Below are 26657 nucleotides of genomic sequence, written 5' to 3' on the forward strand. Positions count from 1 at the left end.
AGCCATTCCCCTTCTTCATATTCCCCCAAACAAATAGGACAGTCTATATTAACTGTCTTCTCTTGAGTCTCATTTTTCTTAAATTGATAGATAGGAAGAGAGTTTATAATAGATAACTCCAAGTCACTACCTTGAAATTGTGGTGAAGAATTTTGAGGTATTGAGTAATCTTGAAATTGCCATTGAATACTATTTATAGGAGGAGGAGCACTTGAATTTGATATTGAACTTGAAATTTTAGTGATAGCTTTACACAAGATACATTTGATAGCTTGCCATTGACTTAGCAACATGAAGATTAGAAAACATAATACTAGTAACAATAGAAATAATAAAATATCTTCTGGACTCATTATAAGATTAAGGTAAGTGTGAAGTGAAGGTAACATAGAGATTGTAGAGGCTCTAATGAATGTTTTGAAACCTTATTTATAGAATACCAATGACGTATAAATCAATGTTGTTGCAAGTTGCAACAACAATTGCAGACACGTGTGTAGATAATTTCCAAGAAATAATTTGTACTATTAGATTCTATAAGTTAAGAATATATTCAGATTCTTTGCCGTGTATATTCTCAAATAATCAGACTTGTTACATTTAATTGAAAAATTTGGTAGAATGTTTGTTTGGTTAAAAACACACAGAAAGTGACAATATAATTTCTCAAATTAGTCAAAAAAAAAAAAAAAGTGAAAGAAAAGTACTGCTAAAAGGGAACAAAACCAATCTCAAAATTATTAGTAATATTCAGTAACTAACACTTCTTCTCAGCTAAAAGTAAACCAAAAAGGTTTTAATGCCATTTACACCAATGGTTGTGTTGTGTTACCTACAAAAGTATCGACACAACATCAAATACGATATTGACACTGACACATATATTATGGTAGTAATTTGAAGAACATAAGTAATCAATGTCGTCTTAGTGTCAAAAACTCTGGACACACTTTCAATCTAAAGTATCCGCTAAAAAAAGGGCGACGAATGGGAATGGGAATTCATAAAAAATATTGATGCTTTTGTTTCTTGAAGCTAGAATTTGAAGTAGACTTCCAAGTATTGTTGTTGCAAGAGCTAGGTGTGACACCATCAACATTGATAATTGGCATTGATCCAAAAGAGTGAGAAGATGGAAGTGTTGAATTCCGAAACAAGTTGAGCTCATCAATTTCTTTAATATCAAAAGGTGGAATTTGCATTGAATCCAAAGGAGGTGGATTTTTCCAATTAGGAAGTGGACCAGAAAGAACAAGATTCTGAATTAAAGGACCAGCATTCATAACAGCATCAAGAAGTTTACCCTTTTGTGGTAACACTTTTCCACTAACAAGAGAATCAATAACAGCATTTCCAATATCATTAACTGGATCAAACTTGTTACTAATTGACCCTTTGAAAAAACTCATGTTGTTATGTGAATCAACACCAACATTTGAAAACTCAGGTGATGAAACAGCTTCAATTGGAGATGACACGTGTGAAGGACTGTTGGATTCTGTTATGCTTGAATTTGCTTTGGTCGAATGAAACATTACAAGGTTGTTGTTAATGTTGTTGTCAAAAAACATGTTTGTGTTGTTAGAAGGGACAAATTTTTTCTTTAGATTTTGAAGTTGTTCTCTAGCTTGGTCTCTTTCTTTATTAGCTATTTCAATCATGTTGAGCAATTCATTCTTCACATTCCTTGCTTCTTCTAGTTCAACCATTGTGTCTATAAGCTTTTGCCTCAATTGATCAGGACTCTGCAAAAAAAAGTTAATTTTGAAAAAAATCAATAAAAAATAGATTTCAAATTTTGAATATAAGATAAAAATCTATAAAAAATTCTTTTTGAAAATAAAATGCTGCCTTTAAAAAGTTAATTTTTAGGAACAAAAAATAGTTAATTTTGAAAAAAAACAATAAAAAGTTCATTTTGAAAATAAAAATGTTGGCCTTAGAAATAACTATAATATGGGTATTTTTCATAATAATTTTTATATTGATTGCAGCTTATTTTTCTTAATCCATCTCTTTTAATTCTACCCTTTTGAAAAAAAATCTTTTAATTACTTTTTGGTGATGGGAAGGCAAATTAGGAAAAAAGGAGTGAAGGATAAATTGTTTCCTCTTAGAGTGAGAAAAAAAGTAATGAAGATATTAAAAAGGTAATAATAATGAAGATACTAGTACAAAATAGACCAAGAAACAATTTTTTTTTTCAGAAAAGAAAAGTTTATTTTTTAAAAAAATCAATAATGACGTTGGGCCCAAGAAATTAATACGGACAAAGAATTCCTTTCCACAATTTTTCCATGACATGTCATATTGTTGCAAAATGTTCAATGAAAGAAACTAAATCAAAATCACTATTCATACCTAAACTCAAAGTTATTGTGTGGAAAAACATGAAACAAAGTATATTCCATTCTTAATCATGTAAATACTAGAAGAAAATTAAATGTAATAATTCTCACAGTTTCTTAAAAAAACAAGAGAAATTAAGAAAGAATGCAGATTAAACAAACAAATAAAACAAAACACACACACACACACAACTCTTTTTTTGACAATAACACAAACACTACAACTAAATACACATGTTTAATGAAAGAAATTAGAGAGTCCAGGCCTAGGGTTTAAGTACCGACAAAGTGGAAGAAAAAAAAAACTAACACTAACAACAAATTACTAACTTTTTTCACCGTTTAAAAAAAAAACAAGAATTTTAAAACCCAAAAAAAGTGTGTAGGAAAAATAGTGAAGGGTATATAGTGAAGAGAAAGATGAAAAAGAATAGGGAGGGAAATGCATAAAACAGGGTAATGAGTAATGACTTACTTCTTCATAACTGAATATGGAACCAAGAGGGTCTTCCATGCTACTCTGTCTTGGAAAGAAAATGAATAATTTTTTTTGAAAACAAAAGGTATTAGGATTGGGTTATTTATAAGGAGTTAGGAGAACACATGTGAAATGAGATAGAGACAAGAGAGAAAGGGAATAGGAAAAGGTGGAGACTTTATCACCTCATCAATATAAAAAGAACCTTGACCTATATTATTAATGAAAATATAAAAATATGCCAAAACCATGTTGAGAAAAAATTGGAGTTTCCTTATTCTATTTGTTCATATGATCAAAATAATGATTTGTAAATCCCACAATTTCTCTTACCAAAAAAATAAAAAAAATCGCACTTTTATGTGATATACTAGATGTACTACTATTACTTTTTTTTTTGGGTAGAAATACTACTATTACTTTTCTTTTTCATATATATACAAAAAAAATAAAAATTGTGAACATAGGTCAATTGCTAATTAATCTAAAATTATGACTCAATTAAATGAAATTATGGTCACTAAATAACTTGACAAAAATATAGTGATATATGTACAATTATTTATTGGTTACACTATGAAGTCTCGATACTCTAAAAATGACGAAGTATCGTGTCCGATACGTACTTGATACCGATACTCGTCTGATACTTTTCGATACACTTATCGAAGAAGTATCGGCAATTAATTTTATTTTTTAAAAAATATATAACCGATACGTGTCAGATACTTCTTCGATACACGTATCGGAAAAATGTCGGACAATTAATGTTCTTTGATGATTAAAACGTATGAGATGAGACTGATACAATTTGTGTTTCCTAAGTATTGAATGTTAAAGTATGATGTTCTTTATGGATAACTTTTTATGTCTTTTTTGGATAGTACTGATAATTTTTTTGGGATGGTACTAATTGTCCTTTTTGGATAGTACTTAACTTAAGATATGTAATTGTCACTAATTTGCTCATTTCGAGTAATTTGAATATTAATTTTTTATAATTATTGATTTTAATTATGTTTATATATTGTGCATTTATATATTTAATTTTAAATTTAATTTATAAATAACGTATCCCCGTTGTATCGTATAGAAAATTTTGACAATTTTCTCATATCATCGTATCGGTATCGTATCGTATCAGTATCGTGTCACGTATCCGGGCTTGTTACATGACACTAGTGCCTATTGAATTTCAAGGTGATACACACCAATTTGACATAGATCAATTTAAAATCCAAAAATAACTCCTAACATATATATATATATATATATATATATATATATATATATATATATATATATATATATATATATATTCTTTGATAAATTCCTAACGATATAAATAATACGTAATTCCTAAAATCGTATCTTTAAATTATTTCTAACGATATAAATAATTATTCTTAACTATATAAAAAAGAATTATTCTTAAATTGTAGTAAATATATTTCTAAATCATATCTTTAAATAAGAAATAAATCCTAAAAATTCTAAACAAAAATATAAATAATAATTTTTAATGATATCTTATTTTAAATACAAATCTAAAATATATTTAAATTTAAAATCTAAGAATTTTTAGTTTGAAGGAAGATATTTTAGCATATTATTTTTAACACCTAAGAACTTAGGGATTTATTTTTTTGGCATATATAATATATCCCTAAAATAATTATTTTGGGCCTCCAATTTTAAGGCATGTTAGTGGAGGGCGGTGAGTGGGAAGAGTAGAGTATGAGCATCAAGTAGAGGTAGTATATGGCTTAGTAGAGTATGAGCATCAAGTAGAGGTAGTATATGGCTTCGTCTTGAGGCATGTTGCCTTAATGAGAGGTTCTCGCCTAAGTATATTAAAAAGGAATGCTAGCTTTTAGTTTGAGCTGGGATGAAATTACTGATGAGACCCTAACCAAAAAGAGCATTTTGGAGGGCACATATGTAGAAGGTCATTTACCAAGAATATTTTTTAAGTGAACGAAGATTTAAGCCTGATGTATTTTACATGCTTCCTTGAAAGCATTTAAACGTGTTCCAAAGATCTTATTTTCTCCACGCCAAAAAAAAAAGGGGTCTTATTTTTCGAACGAACTATTTTTCGACAATTTCCCAGGTTCAGGATGTCTTCCTTTTAAAATGTATGTCATTTTAAATTATGATGTGAAATTCTATTTATATCATTATTATTTTAATAATGACTATATTTTATTACAAAAATATTTTGAAATTAAGTATTTATTTGTTCATAAAAATAAAAAATCCCATGAATATATCTAATGGAAGAGGCTAATCACCTACATCATGAAGAACCATAGTTTGATTCTCATTGCCTCTCATCATTCTCTTCTCTCTTCTCTCTTCTCTCTTCTCTCTTTTCCATTGTTAATTCTATAATAAAGTGTACATAAGACAAATTTGCTTAATTGCATAAATTAAAACTAAGAAAATTACTTATATAAATATCAATGCAGCGCATCTAGCATAGCATTCTTGCGGCTCATCACATGCATTGTGCGTGATTACATGTGCTAATCTTGAGTCTTCTGTTTTGTCAGTATCCCAAAGGCTACTTATTCCCATATTAACAACACTATTAATTTTTAAGTGATGATGTAGCAATATGAGATATAAAATTAAAATTCACACTATTAGAATATGCAACTACCCGGGAGACCACAGTTCGATCCACGCAACTATGATCGGAAGGGGACTGAAAACATTTGATGTTAGAACTGTCCCTCGAACCAGATTAAACTAGTAGTGAAAAAAACAAAAGAATATGCAACTACCCAACAAGATGTCTACCTTAATTAATTACGTAATATACAAAATTGGGAATGAAGCAGCCGGTAAGGCAAGGTACATGTTATTAATCCATGTGGCTTACTTATCATTTCAACTATAATTTAGTGTAAACCTATGGTGGCCTAAGGAGTAAGCCGACTGGTTTTTATTATATCCATTGAGATTAACTTTGTCCTAATCATATATTACTTTTCTTTTTTATCTTTTTTATCAAATATACTCCATCCGTCACAAAATTAAGACCTAGATTCTCTGTTGTTCATTTTCACACAGTTTCACACAATCTTAAATCTAAGCCACTCATTTAAGATCAGACGGTTCAGGTGTTTCACACAATTTTATGATTAAATCAATCTCAACCACCAATTTTAGATCAGATCGCTGAGATCTGTTACTGCATCCTGCGGTAACTGTAGGAAATCATATTCTCAAAATTAATGACACAATTGATATTTGTTTTGATCATTAATATCTTTAATTGTGCATTACTAAAAATATAAAAAAAATTGATACTCGTAGAAACAAATATAACATCGTATATGTTAATATTTGTTTTTATTAATTTTTAGAAAATACCGTCAAAACGAGATACGTGAATAATGTATTTGGTCAAACTATGTCATTTAAAATGGAACAAACATGACTAAAAATTTCACTCTTAATGTAAATAAGTGATGAGTGCGCGCAACATATATTTTTTTTGGCTTTCACCATATGTTTAATCTGGTTTGGAGGGTCAATTTTGACATCAAGTGGTTACAACCCCTCGCAATCGCAGTTGTGAGGATCGAACTGTGGTCATCCTTACCAAGTTCAGCATAAATCACCACTGAACTAACTCGTTGCGCAACATATTTTGTCAAGTAGCTATTTTTGTTAACGGAGGGAGTAGTATATTAAGCCAAAAGAAGAATATTTTCTTGCTCCTAAAAGACATTGGTGCGCGCAGCATACTAGAGACGGTTATTCTATATATAGATGTGATGATGCCACTACCCAATCATTAACAAATGGTGTCTTATAGTAGTAGTATTAGTAAAAAACATCCATCTCAAATGTTACTAATACTTTAACATAGGATCCTAATAACTAATAAGAGTAATTTGATTAGCTAGTAATGGATTAACACTTTATAATTAACAGTCAAAGTCTTTGCCAAAAGCTACTACTAACATTTATTTGACCATATTTATAAAGTGTGCAAAAAGGTAGTTGGAGTTTGGTTAATTTGACTCAACCGGAACAAAAGCACTTAATTGGCATGAAAGGTTCAAATTTTGGACAGCACAGTCGGTGAATGATTAGGTGTTTGACGGCAGAAAAATGGAATAAGATTTTAATATTGTGCTTATGTTCCCTCTTATCAAAGTAATTTAGCCACTAAACAACAAATAGTTCCTTTCTTAGCTTTGGTCAAAACGGAAAATATCCCTAAAAGGACATGTAATCATGTTACTATCTTCAACTTTTTTTTGTTTAATTTTGTTTGGCTCTTAAATTAGAAATATTTCTCTTATTAACTATTCCGTTCAACTATCATTGACTCATTAATGGATTTGTAAGTGACACATTCTAATTTTTTATTTAAAAGAAACAAGATATTGGTATCATCTTAGCAAAAGCATTTTATTCAGAAGGAAATGGCTTAGAGGTTGTCTCAAATCAAATCTTTTGTAAAGGCTGTCTTTTGAAATATAAATCCGATTGATCGGTTAACTAATGAATCTAAAAAAAACTTTTGTTTATAATTAAAATTAGAGTAGTAAAAAATGTTAATATTTTTTTTCATGTTTATTTAAATAGGTCGACATAATAAATTTGAAATAGTCTAATTTATTTTTATTTTTTTATAGCTAAATAGTATACTTTTAGAAAACCGAACCTAATCTATTTTTAAAAGTTTAACCTAGGCTTAATATATGATGATGATGATAGGTTGAATCCCTTATGATCGATCCGTCCTATTTTTATCTCTATTTTCAATTGTGGAATTTGTCTATGATTCGTAAGTGAAAGTATGTGCAAATACTCTAATGCTTAGGTCGTAAAAAGTGTGAAGAAAGTAAGTGGTAAATGGATTGTATGCATGTATTTTAATTATTTTTGTTTCTAAAGTATGTATCATATGTATGTATGTAGGCACCTATGTCTGCTTATAGAGATAAGCTCTCCCCCATTGTTTTTAAGTATTTTTTTTTTCATTACATTCTAATTTGAAATTATAAACTGAAGCTTTTGATTTTAGAATTTTTTTTTTATACTCAAATATACTGTTCAATAAATTTTTTTTTTATAAATACTTAACTCACTTTTACATAAATGAATTTGAATATAAATTAATTTCTCTTTAACTCATATTTATATATAATCAATTTTATAGAATCAATTCACTTAAAATAAATATTTCTCACCGCAAAATCAAATGGCAAATACTAACATAATAAGACTGATTGTTCTCTTGTAAAAAAAAAAGTGATTGTTCTCCATGATATTGTGAGATTAATGGGCATGCCTCCCATAGGTTTTTTCATCAATAAATATTATTACTTTCAGACTTTAATAGAAGCATATTTTACTATGGCTGAAAAACCGAAGTCCTTTTGAACGGCTGAAAATTGCAGTTAAAAAAAGAAAAAAGACCGTGTGAGTGTGAATAAGAAGAGTAGGAGGAACAAGAACAAACTTACTCCAATTGCAATGGCCAAATGAGTGTTTTGCACTTTTTGTTTGTAAAATAATATTTTAGGCACTTAATTGGTCTAAGTGCTTTATCAATGGAATCTATTTTTTTTTTTTTTTTTGGGATTTATCAATGGAATCTTAGGGTAAAATGAATGAAATAAAGTGAAGGAGTTATCACTTTCTAGAAGATCCAGATGGATTCTATAACGATGAGCCATTGATAGAGCGCGAACATGCCAATTTTATACTAGTAGTGTATGCTTAACTTTTCATGAATATTTCTCTCACTCCAGATTTGTAGCGTTGATAATACTAAAGTTATTGGTTTAAGTTTCACTAAATTCAAACTAATTTTTTAACTTGAAATAAATGAACACAACACAAATATGAAAAAAGTACACTGTAGAAAGACAGAAAAATAAAATACATTGTGCCAAAACGGAAAATATAAACAAACAAATATGTAAAATTACATTTACTTAACTAGACGAAAAAGAAAAAACAATATGGATGGCTGATTTCAAACTAAAATTGACCTTAAAATTTTAAATCACCTCTCTCTAATAGACTAAGAATAGGAGAAAAGTGATGACAAATATAATTAGAAAAGAAAAAATATATATAAAAGTTATGACTTTTACCGAATGCTTAGCTTGTATAAGCAAAAAACTGGTGAATGTAAAGTAGTTAAATATGTGGTTGGTCCTGATTATTTGGAAGTATGATGAAAGTTAAAAATGAAATTCTTAACCAATAAATTTGCTTCTGATTGTTTGATCCTCTCTGGTTTTAATTAATCAATTAAAAACTTCATTTGTACTCTCATTTATTCACTAACAGTCATCTAATGTCACATAAGAAAAGTTGTTTTGAAAGTCGACATGCATTGTGAAGGCTGTTATTCTAAGATTATCAAATGCATTTCCAGTCTTGAAGGTTTTCTTTGATTTCATAAATTCACATCAACAACACTTAATTATAAGGACCAAAAACATATTTAACCCTAAACTTATAAAATTAATTTTACCACTCATGATTCTATCTAACTTAGAGTGTTGCAATACTCATTTATTATTATTAGATAAGATTACTTTATATTGTTCTCATGAGATAAATGTAAATCATATCTACTTATATGAGCTAAATTCATTTGTAAAACTAAACTTACTCCAACTCATAAAATATTTTCAAAACTTTTCTGTTAGAAAAAGGTAGTACAAATAGCAATTTCCACCATAATGTGGCCTACTATGGACCACAGATCAGGCCCACATGATTTTTGAGCCCACTAAGCTTTTGAGCAAAAAAACAAAACCCGCCATTGATAAACAGCGATGAAGAAAAAAAAAACGCTATTAGGATCTTCATTGCAGAAGAGAAAGCGTAGAAACAGAGAAAGATGAGGAAATTCGATCCATGGCCTGTTTTCTTCAAGCGTGAATGGAAGAGGAATTGGCCTTTCTTGGTTGGATTCGCTGTCACCGGAACTTTGATTACCAAGTTTTCACTTGGTCTCACTGGTAAATCATTTCGTTATTTTCCCCAATTTTCAATTTTGTTGTTGTTTTGTTGTTGGTTTGTTTCTGAGCTATGAATTTTGATCCGAATCTGATTTTCATTTTATTGCATGATTGCAGAGGAGGATGCCAAAAACTCAAATTTTGTTAAAGCGCACAACAGGTAATTCTTCAATTACCAAACCCTAGCTTTTTTGTTGGTTGTGTTCTATTTGATATTGATGTGGATCTTGTGCTTCCAATTGGTGAAAATTGAAATTTTAACTCATTGGTGTGTAATGTGGATCTTGTGCTTTTTTGAAGAAGCCAAATTAGCCCACCTAAATTAGCAGAGATAATCGAACCTCAGACCTTAAGGAAGAACTTTGTTTGTTCTTTGTGGCTAGAATTTGATTATTTTAGCTTTTTTGCTATGTTTTGTATTTTCGAGATTAGTCGTGTAGAATAGTTTTACACTGTCGTCCAATAATAACTCATCATATGTAATATATTTAGATTATTATAGTTTTATTTACCTCCTTGGCTGAAATCTGGATTGCTAGGGCTCTTTTCTTAGGAACCGGGGGTTAAGACAAAAAAAATATAGTAGAAGCGTAGAACTATACAATACTTCAGTTTTTGTTCCTAAAGAGGAGAGGAGCAGGACTGAAATAATTTGATATTTTGGTCCTTGTAAACATGACTTTTGCTCAGTTAACTTTGTTATATTGTTTCATCATTTCATACTTCGTTATTGATCATAAAATGATAGCAATTGAACGCTCTCTTAATGTTCATCTTAGTTGTACATCTGTAGGCTCCTCGATGTTTGTAGAAATTCAGCTCTTGTCCTATTTATGTCCTTAGTGATAGACTAGAAATGTGGGGCACGTAAACTTGATGATCAATTGGATCTTATATTGTGAGTTGATTATGAAACTCTCATGTTGATAGATCAATGTGTTTTATGCACAGTTTGTTTGTTAATAATTTATTGTCTCTGCATTGTTCATGCAAAAACCAAATATGAAACTTTTTTGATTTCATGGATACTTTAGAACCAATTTGCATTTACAATGATCAGATGATAATGTAGTAACCAATGTTGGGTGTTATATTGTTTTGCTTGAAATTGGGTTTGCTTGATAATTATAACCACTTCAATCGAGGGACTGGTAATATATCTTCAAATGGTTCTTTAGCTCTATCTTTTGGCTTATGATTTTTCAATGTATCAACTTTTTTTGTAAGCTTGAGATTATCTAACTATCACTGTCATACAAATTTTTGGATTCTGTTAATTGAATACCATGTTCTTCCTCTGTTTTCCAGGTGATTTATGAAGTAAAGAATGACTCTGGCTTTGTATGCCGAATTACATGTAAAAAGAGAGCTTTGCTCGCTTTAGATTTACAAATTGAAATAACAGAAGGGAGATATTTTACATACTCTCTTCATGTTCCTTTATCCAAATTTGGTTTTTACTTAAATGTGCTTTTATAAGTTCATACTATACAGTTCTGAATCATAAGATTAACATGTTTTCATCATGAGATTTCTGTTGTTTTGGACTTGGACTCTACCTTTTTACTCGAGTCAACAAATATTAACCAGACGTGTTTTTAAAGTTCCACAATATTTTCTGGAAAATAATGATGAAACAAACTAAATTCACGTAGTCACATGATCATTTGAAATTGACTTTGTATACTTAGTCAATCAGTAAGATGATATTAAATTGTTAGGCACTTCTTCCTCCTCACTCATCCACCATCATATAACCCTAAGAGCATCCACTGTTATTGGAGTTGTTACAAGTGTTTGCCAAATGTAAGGATAACTTCTTACACAAAGAGTGGTTGGTTATAAAATTAAAAGAGAAAGTGAAGGCTTAAGATTTAAAAGTGAGGGGAGACAAGTTGAAAGGGTTATACTATTGGAGTTGAAAATTGTTGAAGTTCTTAAAATGAATGTGGCAAGGAACTATCGATTAAAAGTGTTTCCAAATCAAATTGGGAACAACCAAATGAGAACCTCGTCATTCATATAGAAGTGTCCACTAAATGGAGAGAATAAGTTGTGAGAGTCTAATTTTTAAGTCCCCTCATTTTGCAAAAGTGGAATCGAAACATAGATTCAATGAACGTATATTGAAATTCATAATTTTATTTTTAATTTAGAAATTTAAGTGTTATAAATATTAATTAAAAAAATATGACAAAATTAATATATTATAAATTTTAAATCAAAAATAAGTTTTAAATATTAGATAATTCATATTTAATTTTTTTTTTCTCATTCTCATCAGTTAAATATGACTAAAGTCATTTAAATAACAACTAACACAACAACTATGTCCATCAGTATATCTCGTAAAAAATATCCCTCTCATTTTTTATTTTATTTTATTTTTTCACGTATTAAATATGACTCTTTGAGTCATGCAGGTCATGTGAAATTGAATATTATATATCATTGAAATACAAAGGGATTATATATTTTAAACCGCTATTATATATGTATTTTTTTTACAACATTTATGTATCTATTATTTCTCGAATAACTTATTATATTTAAATATCCACAAATCTTAGGTCAACAGGTATTGTTAGGTTGAATTTCGTCTATCTACCAAAAAAAACTTATTATATTTAAATAACCACATAAAATGTTGCAATATTATATTACTTTATCAAAATATAATTACTTATTTGTTTTTTTTTTCTCACTTGTTTTCATCTATTTTTTTTGTATTGTTTTTCTTTTCTTCTTTACGCACGTGTGCATAAAAATATGAGACATTATTGGAAACACGCGAGTACATGTGCATAAAAATATGAGACATTATTGGAAACACTCACAAGTACTAAAAATTATTATATCTCTAACATTTAATGTACCCCGTCCGTTCCTCCGTCCCCGTTTTGTAAGCAAAAATTATCTTTTTGGCATTATTGAATTCAAGTAGTCCAATGGATCTTGAAAAGACTCTGATACTATGTTAAAATTGAGTATTAGGCCTAACTCATCCTTACAAAACTGGTTGTAAGGTGAGAATTGTCTCTTATAAACACTTGTCCAGACACATTCACATTTGATATGGGACTTCTTAATAGTTTCTAAGAACATTAAACGCGATTAATGAGGGAGAAAAATGTTCCCAAGCTTTGAAGTCGGAATGCCTTCAGAGGTGGTTCCTGACCATGACCACGTCCGTGGTCCTTTTTTATATAAAATCAATATAATATAAATTAATTGACACAAGTCAATCAACAAATGGGGACTTGTGTTTGTTTATCTCGTTTTTGCTATTCTCAGACGATTCTTTATCTTTTGTGTTTTCATTTATTTTCTCATGTTTAGTTTATAAAGTTTACATTTGATTATAGGATAGTCTTCCCACAACGATTTTAGAGGCTTTTAACATGTCTCTCGTGAGTTTCAAGTGACTTGCATACCGACTGTTTGATATTTTTTATTTTCATCTGCACTTTAATCTTATTTGCCGATGATTGTGCCAAGTGGATTGAGATAATTCTACAACATTTAATGATTTTAACGACCTCATTTGCAAATATTATTGCAAAATTCCCTACAACATGTAACTATAGACAACAGTCAAAAAGTGTGGTCCAAATCCAAAAAACAATGCCCTAAAGTTTAGGCCACGGTTTGGTCACCGTGACCAAAAAACGATCGTTTCTCTATTACTCTCCAATTAATAGAAGAATGTGTTCTCTATATCCATTCTTCTGCACCTATCACCTGCCATATTATATCACATCCGATTATCTTTTAGATCGGCACACATCGTATGAATGTTGTTTTTAAGAGGATTAGTTTTGCCAATTAAAAAAGGATGACGGCACAACTTGTTATCTTATATTTTTTTAATATATTTCAATTAGCTTGTCATGTTTGGCACCAACTATACATAGATACTTGAATGCAGATTTGAAACCTTTGTTCCCCATGCTCTGTCTAGTTCTCTTCTGACTAATGTTTTAGGAGTTTGGAGTGTTAGATTATTATTTCATTTTTTTTGCATTGATAAAACAAAAAGATAAAGAAAAAAGTTGCTTTCACTTTTTCTGTTTGTTTTGTGTACAAAAGAGGGACTAAAGGCCAAGTTGCTTTCACCTTTATATGTTAGTGAATGTCCAATTTGGTCACATATCTGATTGATATGTAAGTTGTGCATTGATTTGCTAGCAGCTGCTGCTAATAAACTAACTAAATATACTATGAAGAACAAAACAGCTGTATTAGTAGATGTGTAAATGAGATTAAAGCTTTATAATGTAAAGTACATGCACTTAATATTTTACATTCATTCCGAACATACCAACTCCCTATCTTATTGGATGTTTTCTGAAAGTAAAAAAAGCACTAAAACATTGACAATACTAGAGGTTATCCTTGCTTAGGGATTATTACAGCTGGTTCACACTAAAGAGAACCATTACAAAAGCTAAAAGGCTGCAAATGCTATACAAAGGTTAATTAATTTAGACTAAATTAAAACAAGTGGCAGTGACACACATCATGATGATATGAACAAACAAACAAACAAAACAAAATATTGATTTTGGAAAAAAGAATCCTAATTAGTATAGCAAGAAAAATAAGGGTCATCAATCATAGGAACCTCAGGGAATAACATACTTTCTGCATCCATCACCCATAGTGAGTCTGTGGAATTATACTCCCATGATTGAGAAGTCTTTGGTAAATAAGATATGTTATTATTATTATTATTATTGCAGCCTGTATCTTCATTATGCAGACTGTTCTCTTCTGACAGATCAATATCTTTCCATATATCATCCATTGAAATTTCTTGTTCATGTTCTTCTCCTACTTGTTTAATTTGGTTTTTTTGGTTTGATATTGTTGATCCTCCTGTGTCATAAAAACTAATTTCTTCCCCTGCCTCTTTGGAAGCTTGAGAATTCATTGCATGGTGTTCTGTTGATGGAACTGATGATCCCTTCTTTTTGTCCTGAGCCTTCTTCCTCATGTGAGTTCTCCAGTAATTCTTAATCTCGTTATCTGTTCGTCCCGGTAACTTTCGAGCAATTCTTGACCACCTATGTGTCTCAAATGATCTAAATTAGCCTCCAAAGTATAAAAGGAGATAAAAAAATTGTTCATAAAAAAGAACATCCTCCATCACCTTACAAATCAGTTTTCTAATCGAGTTAAACTTAATCTTAAAACTTAAGATAATATCAGAGTCTATCTATATATCACCGCTGGATAGATCATCCAGGCAGCAAACTAGTGGTGTAGTGAAAAGAAAAACACAAATTTCACGTTGAAAAGAGATGATATTCTTAAGACTCGAGTCATTCAAGTCAATTTTGTAAAGCTGAGCTATACGTATTTCGAAAGTTACATACAATTGTTTATTCTCGCACTAATTTTCCTTGTAAATATTCAACATTTTTTTAGTTGGATATGATATTATGATGACAAAAAATCATGTAGGAAGAAATTAAGTAAACATATACATAATATTTCAAACAAATTACCTATTTCCCCATTTGGATTGAAGTTCAAGGACAAGACGTTCTTCATGAGGAGTCATTTTACCACGTTTAAGACCAGGATGAAGATAATTAACCCATCTTAACCTACAACTCTTACCAGTTCTATTCAATCCTACAAAAAAATTAAGGTGGTTAAACTTAAAAGGTTGCTTATTACATAATCAAACATGTCCAAGATAAGCATTACCTATATGTTACTGTCTCCCGCCACCTTCAAACCTGATACCTTAGCAATAAAATCCCATCTTCTGTCTCCAAATAATCCAACAAATGACACCAATTTGAAGTCTTCTTGTTCTGTCCATGGTCCTTTTCGTACTTCATCAGATTGCACCATTTTTTTTCCACCAAAGTAAAGAAGTTCTTGAAGTTGAAAAAATTTTCTTCTTTTTATTTTTGTGCTTGATTTTACTTATGGAATCTATGTGGGTAGTGGTAGTATTTATATATGTGGTTGCCACTGTCTTAAATATTTGTTTTTTATATAAAAAAAATTATAATAAGTGACTTTGCATATCAACCGTACAAGTGGTTCCGCATGCTCATTCAATCAATTGCTATGAGAAAATTCTTGAAGACAATGACATCCATTATATTTACATTGCATTACATTACATGGAAATATATATAATCTTTTTTTTTTATGGGAAATATATATAATCAGAGTAGTTGATCAATTGTCTATGTAACTTTTATGTTTTATTTGTGGAATAAATTGAAATTTTTATTCTTGATATTGTAAGGGATTGAAATAATGTAGTTTCTTAAATTTCTGAAATGATAATTTTTTTTGTTTTCACCACCATCAGTAATCGGTCCATTGAACCGCCTAATCTAGTTCGGGGGGGTCATTTTTGGCATAAAGTGATTGCAGCCCATTTTCGATCGCAGTTGTGAGATCGAACGGTGGTCCTCCATATTAAATTCAACGTCTCCTTATAACATTCTTTAGTTTAAAGACTAAGATGTTATTTTACTTTAAAAATTTGTGAAAATGATTTGTTTTGTATACACAATGTTAAATACTCTTGTTTGGGAGTTAAGTGAAGAGTAGAGGGGAGGGAACAGCTATGGAGGAAGAGAAGGGGTGAGAGGATAATTTTTTAGGAGAGGGAATTATGAAAAAGTTCTCTTATATGTTTTTTTTTAATATAATAATGAAGATTGAAAAATAATGTAGAGGACTATTACTTGTTCTAAGTCCTCACTTAGCTTTTCCTTTCTAGCTAAAGTTTATATTTTTTCTTGTACCCATACCCACTGGTTAATTATAATTGTTTTTCTTGAGTTGAGCACTTGATGGAACAAAGTAATTAGTACACTGGATTGGTACACTTAATTATAGTTTATTTTTATTGTCATGACACATTTCTCTAATTAATTATTGGTATCTTGATCTTAAAGATTTATTTATGTAAAAAGAACTTGAAGATTTCAAGATGAAGTTTGTTTGTAAAGTTCCTAAAGGGAACACCCACTTCAGAAAAAGGGGCAACATTTTTTTATGACCATGAACATCCTTAGTTTATTTTTATGAAAAAAAGGGTATACCACATACAAGATTAAGGGAGTATTTTGTGAATGAAAAAAAAAAGAAAAAGACTTCTAATAAGAGTTTTTATTCTATCCAATAAGTATTAGCTAAGTAGTAAAGAATTCAACTTAAATTATACTTTTGATGGGTAAAGTTCAAATTCTACTACAAAAAATAGTCAACTATCAAATTAAAGATATACTGCATGTTGAAAAACATGGTAACATTTATTTTTTATTAAAAAAAGATAAAAGTAAATTGAGAAATTGAATGATTATTTAAAATTAAAATCGATAGGATACATGTTTTATATAGTGATCACAATTAATTAAGTTAATTAAGTAATTTTATCTAATTTGTAACTATATTTTTGTTAACCCCTTATATGTTAATATTGTTAGTATTATGTTGGTAATGAAATATAGAGCAAATAACTTATTACTTCATTTTTTAACATTTTCTTTTCAATCACTAAATCAACATTATATCCCACCAACTTGTAACTACTTATAAGTTATAATAAATTCCAACTAATTCTAATGGATACATAATTGCTTACTGTCCACTAAACCAACCTCTATATATTGTGTTAATATCACACAAAAAATGTGGACAAAATGGGAAATAAGTTAGTGAAGCAATTAACAAAACCAAGCATCGTTGCACATTTTGATGGAATATTGGGTCCCTTAACTTCAGCAAGGGCCAGGGCAGAAAGCAAAAGACAAAATTGGAAGCAGACAAAACTTTGAACAAATCGTTGAAGTGGTTTACAGGCTAAATAAATCTTTTTCTTTCAAATATAAGGATTTATTTAATATAATGTAAGAGAAAGAAATATTTCACATCAAAATTTTAATGTTAAATATTGCTGCCATTTCAAATGTGAGTAATAGTTTCACATTAACAAAAAATAGAAGTATTTTTTTTTTAAAACAAAAAATAGATGTATGTTAAGCATTATATATAAGTTAAAAAACTTATAAATCTAGTGTTTTTAAAGTTGTGAATAAAGATATAATGTTTAATTCACTAGTGTAATTACTTAAACTCAATATGATAATTTTTGAATTCTTCATGACTAAAGAATATGCTTTAACCGAATATTTGTATCGAAAATCTTTTTAACAATGATATCATACGAGGATATATCCTCAAACTCGTTCTTGATTCAATAAATACAGTGTTCTTTAATTACTATAAAATATATATTTTGGTCAAATAGTTTAATGACTAGAAACTCACATTGAACTGAATAAATGGAAAATCCAGAGTTTAAACTCAGACCCCACACATAAAATACAATATCTCTATCGATTGAATTATGCTTACGAGGATATATACGTATATATTCTACCATAAGATTTTACTATAAGATAAAAAAAATTGAGAGTGATAAAAATAAATATAAACAGTGTATATGACACAGTAGTGTCTTTTTATTTAAATGGAGAGATATGTTGATCGACCATGAAACTTTTGTTGGATAAGTCTATCTAGCTAGCATTTGATAGTTTGTTTGTGGTGCCACCAACAGGAATTACAAATAGTGTGGTACGTAATATGTCGGGACTGTAGGTTTTTAAATTAATATAATACTCCAAGTTGATGTATGCCTTTCTCTAATATTTATTTAAATAGAAAAGGAATTTTATCGTCTCTCAAAGTTTTTTATTATCCATTCTTCTTTATTCATAGGAGATGTGATTTTAAGTTTTTTTTTTTTGACGCATTTTTTTCTTGTTCAAGATTGCCTTGTTTCATCATTTGTTTCTCTTTTTTTAATTTAAAAATAAGTGATTAATTCTCATATAGATTAAGTTTTTCGTTTTTTTTTTTCCTGAGAGAATAGATTAGGTTTTTCGTTTGTTTGTTTCTTACGATTTTATCGTTTTCAAAGTCGTTTTTAAAATTTTGATGGCCTAAAGACGAATCTACAATTTAGACCTTAACTAATAAGTATTATAAAAAGTTTGAATTCTAAAAAAACATAAACTTTTTATTTAGCATCCAAATTAAAGTAAATAATAATTTGGGCTCTAACTAATAAGTGTATTACAAAACAATTGCTACGTATATTTCTAGATGCAATCATGCAAAATCACTAATAATTTTGTTTACATCAATATGTTATATAAGAGAAAACTTGGGATGACTATTGAGTTGTAAACTTGTAGAGAAAAAAAATAAAGGAAGATGATGAGTGTGTGATAATATGCAGCGAGATTGCGAGAAGAAAAAGAAATCCAAACATACAGTGATGAGAAAGTAGTATGAAGGTAGTATGACAAAGAATTTGATACTTGATATGAGTAATAATACATATGTAGAGAGAATTTGATCATTCATATTGACGTCGTATTATCATATCAACTCATTAATTATCAACCATATCAAATATCATTGTACCAAAATTCATAAATGATATTTGATACAACTATATGTTCACATAGAGAAAATAAGAAGCAACAAACAAAATTAAGAATTTGGTATAGTTTCTATTTTTTTTGGGCATAATAGTCCCCTAAAAAAATTATTTTAGGGCCCAAATTTTGAACTTATTTTATGGACCTAAGTCAGTCACCCTGTCTCAGATACAATCCTGATCATTTCAATATTATGTTGTTTTGTTTGTCTTTTTGGTGTAGTATATTGTTTGATATCTCGACTTATTGCGATGTTTGTTTGGTCATGAAATTTCTTAGTCGTCAACGTTGAAGATATGAAAACATGAATATTTCAGTGACTTTCATTTTGTCACACTATTCGTAATTATTGTACAATTTTATGCCAGTAAATAGAATGTTGGGAGTTTATTAACAAATTTTATATGCAAGACCGATGTTCAAATCTATGATTTCCCATTTATTGATATCTCTTTTTAATAAAAAAAATGAAGTTGGTGTGTATGCTTTCCACACACAAAAAGTAGGGTACGTTTTTTTATAAAAAAAAGGAAAAGAAAAATAGTAGGGGATATTACAATACTAATTAAAGAAGGAAAAGTCCAACTTCACTTGCATATGTTTGCAAATCGCGTACTTTCACGCAAATCATTAGATAATCATATAATGATTTAATTATAAATTTTAAAATGAATCTATGTTCATAATTATAAGAAAATTAGATTATCATCGTATCGTATGCATATCTTTTAGCAAATGATTTTTATTTTGATACATAAATGATTTATTATTAAAGAGGCGGGACAAATGAGACATGCCTTAAATTTAGTTGAAAACATGAAAATGCTGTAAAAAGAAGATAAAAAGAATCACCAAGACAATCCTATATTTAAAGATTGATTTGTTGCCTCTTAATAATTAGCTAGCTGATTTGTTAAAACTTCTCTGCCTAGTTTGGTTATTTTGTCGCATCTTTGCTCTTCGTGTACAATTTTAAATATTAGCATTGTTGTTTGAACACATCATTTGTAGACACCGTATGCAACAATCGAGGTGATATAAGTCTTGCACGAAACTTGAGCGACTTAAAAAATTACATAAAAGACCAAATTAACATCGACTTTATACAGGTAGGGGAGATATGGCCATATGGGTGAATGGAGATTGGAGATTGGAGATTGGAGATTGGGTGTGGGATAAAGTGGAGGAGGGATTTTTTTGTTTGGGAGGATGAGCTATTGGACGATCTCGAGTTCCTTGAACTCCTTCGGACCCTCTATTGTTCCTGATTTGTGGGTCTGGAATCATGACCCGACGAAAAATTTCTCAGGAATGCCAGCCTACTCTTTACTTATGCGGACGTCTGGTTGGTGTTGTACCTGCTGTTGTTAACGACCATCTTTGGCTAGATTGTGGAGGTCATATGTGTCTTCTAAAGTGATTGTGTTCTCGTGGTAACTCCTTCAGGAGAGGATTCCGACCCGTCAAAACCTTTTTAGGAGAAGGGTGATTGGGGATCTTAGAAATACTTTGTGTGTTTTTTGTGGGCGCTCTGAAGAATCGTCAGACCATCTGTTTGTGAATTATGACTCTTCTTCTCCAATATTGTATTCTATTTTTAGGTGGTTACGTATTGTTTGTGCACCGTCTAAGGGGATTTTCGGACTCTTTGAGATTTTTCTAGGGTTGGGTGTTGGTAGGAGGGATCATCTAGGGTGGTTGGTAGTTTGGCTTGTTGTTATTTGGTCTATATAAAACTCCCGAAACGACTTAATTTTTGTTGGGAAAATTTCATCTCCTGAATACCTAGTTGATAGGGTGAAACTTCTATCTTAAAAGTGGTATATGACCAAAAATCCTCGAAATCATTGCTCCTTATATGAGTGGGAGGTGCAACCGGTTTTGTGTCAAAGTCGTTAGAGTCTTGTAAGATGGTGATTTTGGTTTTTGTTAGTCTTGGAGGGGTGTGAGTCTGCTTTTTTACCCTTCATCTTTTTGATCTCCTCTTCTTATCTCTTTCTTATGGTTGATGGCTTGGTGCCTCCTTTTTGTTTTGGGGGCCGGTATGGGTGGTTATTTTTAGGTAATTTTGCCTTGTCTTCTTTTTTGTGAATTTTATACTTTTTGTATCCCTTTCAATATTGTTGATGACATTGTTTCTTTTCTTATTTCCTGTCTTGTATTTATACATATTTTCCATTAAAAAAAATTTCATCGTCTGTCTACAAATACGGTGTTCATGTTACTTTTATATTCACATATCATTTCTTTTTAAAGATTCGGCTATTCAAGTAAATATTTGGTTGAAATTTAGAAGAAAAAAGAAATGTTTTAGGAATTTGACCCTTGTTAATCAATCATTCAATGCATATACAATTAAATAAGTCAGCATCAGCATAATCTGATATGCTTTTCACTTTTGGTGTGATTAATCCAGGCAAGGTTTTTGTGACACAAAATAACCAAGATAGGTCACATTCAGAATCTGAGTGGAGGAAAACAAGAAATTCATTAGAATTCTAATTGGATACACACAATTCAGGCCTGCTTGTATATATTTGTGATTAGACGATGCTACAAACAAATAAGAAATTGTGGACAGTTTTGTGACCACAATTAACATGATAAGCAGATATATATGCAAAGTGGAATATTACATCATATGTCTGGGTTTATACTAACACACTATATATGTTTGTGGTGGTGAGTAATGGTATAAAGACTTTTAAGATAAAGATAAGATTATATTATAAAAAACTAACAGTACTTACGATCGACATCATTCAAAATTATAATATAATTATATAATCTATCCTATATAATATAATTATATAGTCCCACTAGTTACCTAAGAAAAACATAGTACGGCTAGTGAAGATAATTAATTTCATAAGAGCGTGATTTCAATTTTACTTGATGAATGATTTATGAGTATATTTGTTTAGTACTCGTTAAATTTGGACGTTTGTCTTGATATGAAGCTCAATTAATTATTTAAAATTTTACTAGAATAATTTAATTTGAATCGGTATGAAAATTGTCAGTTTTTTTGGTTTATTGCATGTATGTTTGGTTTTACATAAGTCTTAAATAAGTATTTTTTTAAGTGAAATTTCGATATACAAACAACTTAGAGGGGATGTCACGTGAAAATTTTAGATGAAATTAACTTAAAGTTTAATAGAGAGTTAGACAAAATTAACTCAAAATTTAATAAAAATGATGAACTTATGTTGGCTTCAGTAACATATGGAACCAACTTGTAATTTTTTAAACATAAAGGACAAACTTATAACTTTTTAAACATAAACATATGGGCACCTCGTCGTATCCAGTCTCCATCTGGGTGAAGACCCGCCATGACCCGATACATATCTACCTTACCTTGGCCTCAAAGAGGTCTTCGGTGTCAATCTATCAAATATGCATTTAAGTTCAATTTTTTTATCTTATTAATTTATTTTTTTTCAACAATACAAGAGTTTTTTTTTAACCATGATATTAGCACGAAGTTTCCACCGCCGTTAGCGATGATTAATCTTCGTCGGAGAACCTGTGGGGCACACAAGGTGAGTTTTCCTCTTCCAACCGAATTTTCTCCATATACATAGTCAGGAATCGAACCCCTGACTACATACTTAAAGAGATTAAGATATTTCTCCAATTCATCGTAACAATACAAAGACTCTAACTGCTGTTTAAAATATCCAAATCTTTTTCCGCTTGAACCAACCACGTATTGATTCTCGTATTAACTATAATTTGAATAAAATAATAGAGTTCACGATCACGATCATCCATATCGAAAAACTAGAGATAAATTTTAGGCTTAAATATGAAAAATGTCTCTGTCATTACGGCTTGTTTTGATTTTAGCCCCTACAAAATAAAAAGTTTGATTTTAGTCCCCGCAAAATACCAAAACTTTTAAAAAGGTCCTTGAGGTGAATTTTTTGCTCACATGTCAAGTAATTAATTGATGATTTGGCAAATGCTCACTAGGATTTTTGACAATGTGGAATTAACATGTCATTTTCATTTAAAAATAGAAAAACAAAAAATAACATGTCAGATTTAAAAAAAATTTTGAAAAATATAAATAGAAACTTAATATACTACAAAAAAAAAAAATTTAATATATTAGATTTAAAAAAAAAAATATTATCAAATAGAAGAAAGAAATCATGCAAAGACGCAGAGAAGAAAAACGCAAAGAAGAAAGGGGAAAAAATTAGGGTTCATGAATCAAAGTTGCGATGGAAGACCGAGTAAATCGCACGAACTCAAGAAGCAATCTCAGCTTTCGATTCCTAAACGAAATCGTATGCGAAGAACAGATTGAATCGTAGTCGTTAATTCCTACACGAAACAGTACACAAAATTACGAAAACGAAATTGAGTTGAACAAAAACAAACATTAGAAGAACTCACGAAGAAGAACTCTGCGATTTGAAGAAGATGAACAAGTTTTTCTTCTTTGCGTGTTTTCTTTCTTTCTACTGATAATTTTTTTTTATATCTAATATATTTTTAAATCTAATATATTAATTTTTTTAAGTATATTAAGTTTCTATTTCTATTTTTCAATTTTTTTTAAATCCGACATGTTATTTTATGTTTTTTTATTTTTAAATGAAAATGATATGTTAATTCCACGTCGTCAAAAATCCTAGTCAGCATCTGCCAAATCTTCAATTACTTGACATGCCAGTCAAAAATTCACCTCAATGATCTTTTTAAAAATTTTGGTATTTTGCATGGACTAAAATCAAACTTTTTATTTTGCAATGACTAAAAACAAAACAAGTCGTAATTGTAGGGACCTTTTTCATATTTAAATCTAAATTTTAATGCAAATTATCTCTAAATTTGATGTTCAAATTGAATGTCAATGAAGCCAAGAAGATCTGTTTGGGACGTGGATAGCACCACCATTTTGTGGGTAGAGCACTTAATTTTATCTTCTTAGAGCTTTCTTTACTTCTGAATAGTAATTACAAGATAATGGAAAGTGGTCCCATTTAATTTGAACTCTTGTAACAAATTATTAAGACCAAGTAACGACAACAATATAATGTGCAAAAGAATTTGAACATTCCCATAATTACTTTATAAAATTTCTGTTTACCTCATAAGTGCATAATGGTCCCAGATTAAGATCTTCATTATTTTAATTTGCATGTGAGTAAGACTTGGATATCCTGACGTATAACAAAAGAAATAAGGGGATGCATTGATTATATAATATATCAACCATTTCCTCACACATACACAATGATACAAGCTTAGATTATTTATATATTAATTAATCTAATGGCACGATAATACTATATAAAATTATGAAAAGATAATGCTACTTAATGTTGGCTTTATCAAATTTCAATGAAAACAATGACTCAAATATTGTTCTTTTAAGGTGGTGGCATTGTATGAAAAAGTTTTTCCATGTTTGATTGGTTTACCACAAATAGGCTGGCCATTACTAATTTGGGAATGGGTAAGCACAGTTTTTCCTGAATCTACGGATGCTTGAGTCTCACTCGTAGAAATTTGAATCTTCTAAAATGATTAAAGTGTAAAATAAAAGGATTATTAAATATTGTACCCATAAAATGTTTTATTATGAATGTACTCTCTCCGTCCCAAGATATAAGTAAAAATGAGTCAAAGATACTTGATGTATTTAATTAAAAATTTGGACCAAATACGTTCATTTTTGTCAACCACTTTTTGCTTATATTTTGGGGCGGAATGAGTATAATACTAAAGCATCGTCCACACACAACTATGTATTGTACATTGATTAATCTCTCAAAATAACTGTGTAATATTTTTAATTTGTTTTTATAAGCTTTGTGTTTTGTTTAAGGTCTCATTAAATTTTTTGTTTTAGATATCTACACCGATTGGGCTTGACTTGAAAAACTCCAAAACTCCCCCTCTCTAAAATGAGAAACATGGACGAAAACACCCCGCTCTTAGCCCGCTCCTTTGACATCTCTACATGTGTCTCTTCTTTAAAGGAAATACTATTTTTTCAAAACTTTTGTTTCTTCCTATAGAAGTCTTGTACGTGTGCCATGATTCACAATTTCGAACTTGAAAAGAAATACTATTTTTTCGGTATATGAATGCATGTATATCTCCCTTATGAAAATATATATAAAGTTTAACGTTGTGGTTAAGCAATTTTGATACAGCCTTTGATCCTTCTAGTGATAAAATAGAGAAGCACTTATAAGGTGGTTGATATATTCCAATTTGAAACGTATCGAGGATCAACCAATGTGATTTATTTATGGTTTGCACTTTGCAAATGCGATAAGTGGTGAATAATGAATTGGTTTTGATGGCATGGGCCTTCATGGCGCGTCCTCCATCCATTTGACAAACAAAAAGGTTACTATGATGTCATTTTCCTGTTGTGTGTATCATATCATATACTACAACTTATCATAGACATTTGTGGCTGCTCCCTAAAGTAATCATATATACAAATTAAGTAAAAATAAAATAAAAAGTTTATTAAAAAGCATCACATTATATATAGATCATATCATATATAGTAGAATTTACAAAAAAATAAAATAAAATTGTGAACACAAGTAGTCCTCGTTCAGCTGACAATGATGATATTGTTAGGTCGAACGTCTTTACTCGGATTCGAACTTAAGATCTAACAGTTATGTGTGAGTTTTGGTTAGAAATAACGAAAAAAGGAAATATTATATACATGTTAAAGTCTTATATAGTTCATAAATTCTAACTCAACTGAAAAATAATAATATTGTTAGTTCGAACTCGAGATCTTGCACTTGTGTGTATAGTTTCAGTGGTATTCGTTAATTCAAGAAAAAAAGAACAAAAAATACTACATATCTCATAATGATCTCTTTGATACCGTTAGGCTGTATAGTTGTACTACTACTATATGTACTACTACTTCGTCATATATTACTGCTTCAGATCTTAATTATAAGTAAATATACATATTTTAGATTCATTAAATAATTGTTGTATCTAATTTTAATTATAGATTAAATATATCAGTTATTGAAAAAATATAAATAGTCTATAAAAAGAAATCTAAATAGTGAATATTTTTTTAGTTTATAATGTTGGCAATGAGGATCGAATCTATTACTTAAGGCCGAAACTAACCTAAAGACAGATTTGGTAGATGATACCCTCGTTATATGCTTCTGTGTCCTTGATGGTTGAATAAATAGATATCAGATTTTTAAGCTTGAGGGGACTTTATTTGCAGAATATATATGAAATCTAAATCCTATGCTATATGCTGTTAGTGAAGAATATTTATCAAAGTATAATTGAACCCCTATACCACAAATTGTGA

At 29.7% G+C, this 26657-nt stretch overlaps 3 protein-coding genes across 3 annotated transcripts; 1 reads left to right on the forward strand and 2 right to left on the reverse strand.

Annotated features, from left to right (window-relative positions):
• Window positions 1-775: 775 nt before the first annotated feature.
• On the reverse strand, window positions 776-2881 carry LOC123898981 (ras guanine nucleotide exchange factor Q-like). Its single transcript, XM_045950035.1, has 2 exons — window positions 2824-2881; window positions 776-1745 (listed from the first exon to the last, which is right to left on the reverse strand). Exons 1-2 carry the CDS (start codon window positions 2860-2862, stop codon window positions 1002-1004), a joined length of 783 nt encoding a protein of 260 aa, XP_045805991.1. The 5' UTR covers window positions 2863-2881; the 3' UTR covers window positions 776-1001.
• Window positions 2882-9655: 6774 nt separating this feature from the next.
• LOC123898159 lies at window positions 9656-9997 on the forward strand. Its single transcript, XM_045949053.1, has 2 exons — window positions 9656-9833; window positions 9951-9997. Exons 1-2 carry the CDS (start codon window positions 9713-9715, stop codon window positions 9995-9997), a joined length of 168 nt encoding a protein of 55 aa, XP_045805009.1. The 5' UTR covers window positions 9656-9712.
• Window positions 9998-14074: 4077 nt separating this feature from the next.
• LOC123898931 (transcription factor MYB48-like) lies at window positions 14075-15767 on the reverse strand. Its single transcript, XM_045949971.1, has 3 exons — window positions 15560-15767; window positions 15344-15473; window positions 14075-14899 (listed from the first exon to the last, which is right to left on the reverse strand). The coding sequence occupies exons 1-3, from the start codon at window positions 15696-15698 to the stop codon at window positions 14413-14415; spliced, it is 756 nt and encodes a 251-aa protein (XP_045805927.1). The 5' UTR covers window positions 15699-15767; the 3' UTR covers window positions 14075-14412.
• Window positions 15768-26657: the final 10890 nt, after the last annotated feature.

The sequence above is a fragment of the Trifolium pratense genome, linkage group LG7, assembly GCF_020283565.1.
Source record: "Trifolium pratense cultivar HEN17-A07 linkage group LG7, ARS_RC_1.1, whole genome shotgun sequence".
Taxonomy (NCBI): Eukaryota; Viridiplantae; Streptophyta; class Magnoliopsida; order Fabales; family Fabaceae; genus Trifolium; species Trifolium pratense.

Coding starts and splice junctions, on each gene's coding strand:
- LOC123898981 (XM_045950035.1), bottom strand. CDS start 2,862: ATGGAAGACCCTCTTGGTTCCATATTCAGTTATGAAGAA. Junction 1,746..2,823: donor CCATATTCAGTTATGAAGAA/GTAAGTCATTAC, acceptor TTTTTTTTGCAG/AGTCCTGATCAATTGAGGCA.
- LOC123898159 (XM_045949053.1), top strand. CDS start 9,713: ATGAGGAAATTCGATCCATGGCCTGTTTTCTTCAAGCGTGAATGGAAG. Junction 9,834..9,950: donor GTTTTCACTTGGTCTCACTG/GTAAATCATTTC, acceptor GCATGATTGCAG/AGGAGGATGCCAAAAACTCA.
- LOC123898931 (XM_045949971.1), bottom strand. CDS start 15,698: ATGGTGCAATCTGATGAAGTACGAAAAGGACCATGGACAGAACAAGAA. Junction 15,474..15,559: donor TTTGAAGGTGGCGGGAGACA/GTAACATATAGG, acceptor ATTTTTTTGTAG/GATTGAATAGAACTGGTAAG. Junction 14,900..15,343: donor CAATCCAAATGGGGAAATAG/GTAATTTGTTTG, acceptor TGAGACACATAG/GTGGTCAAGAATTGCTCGAA.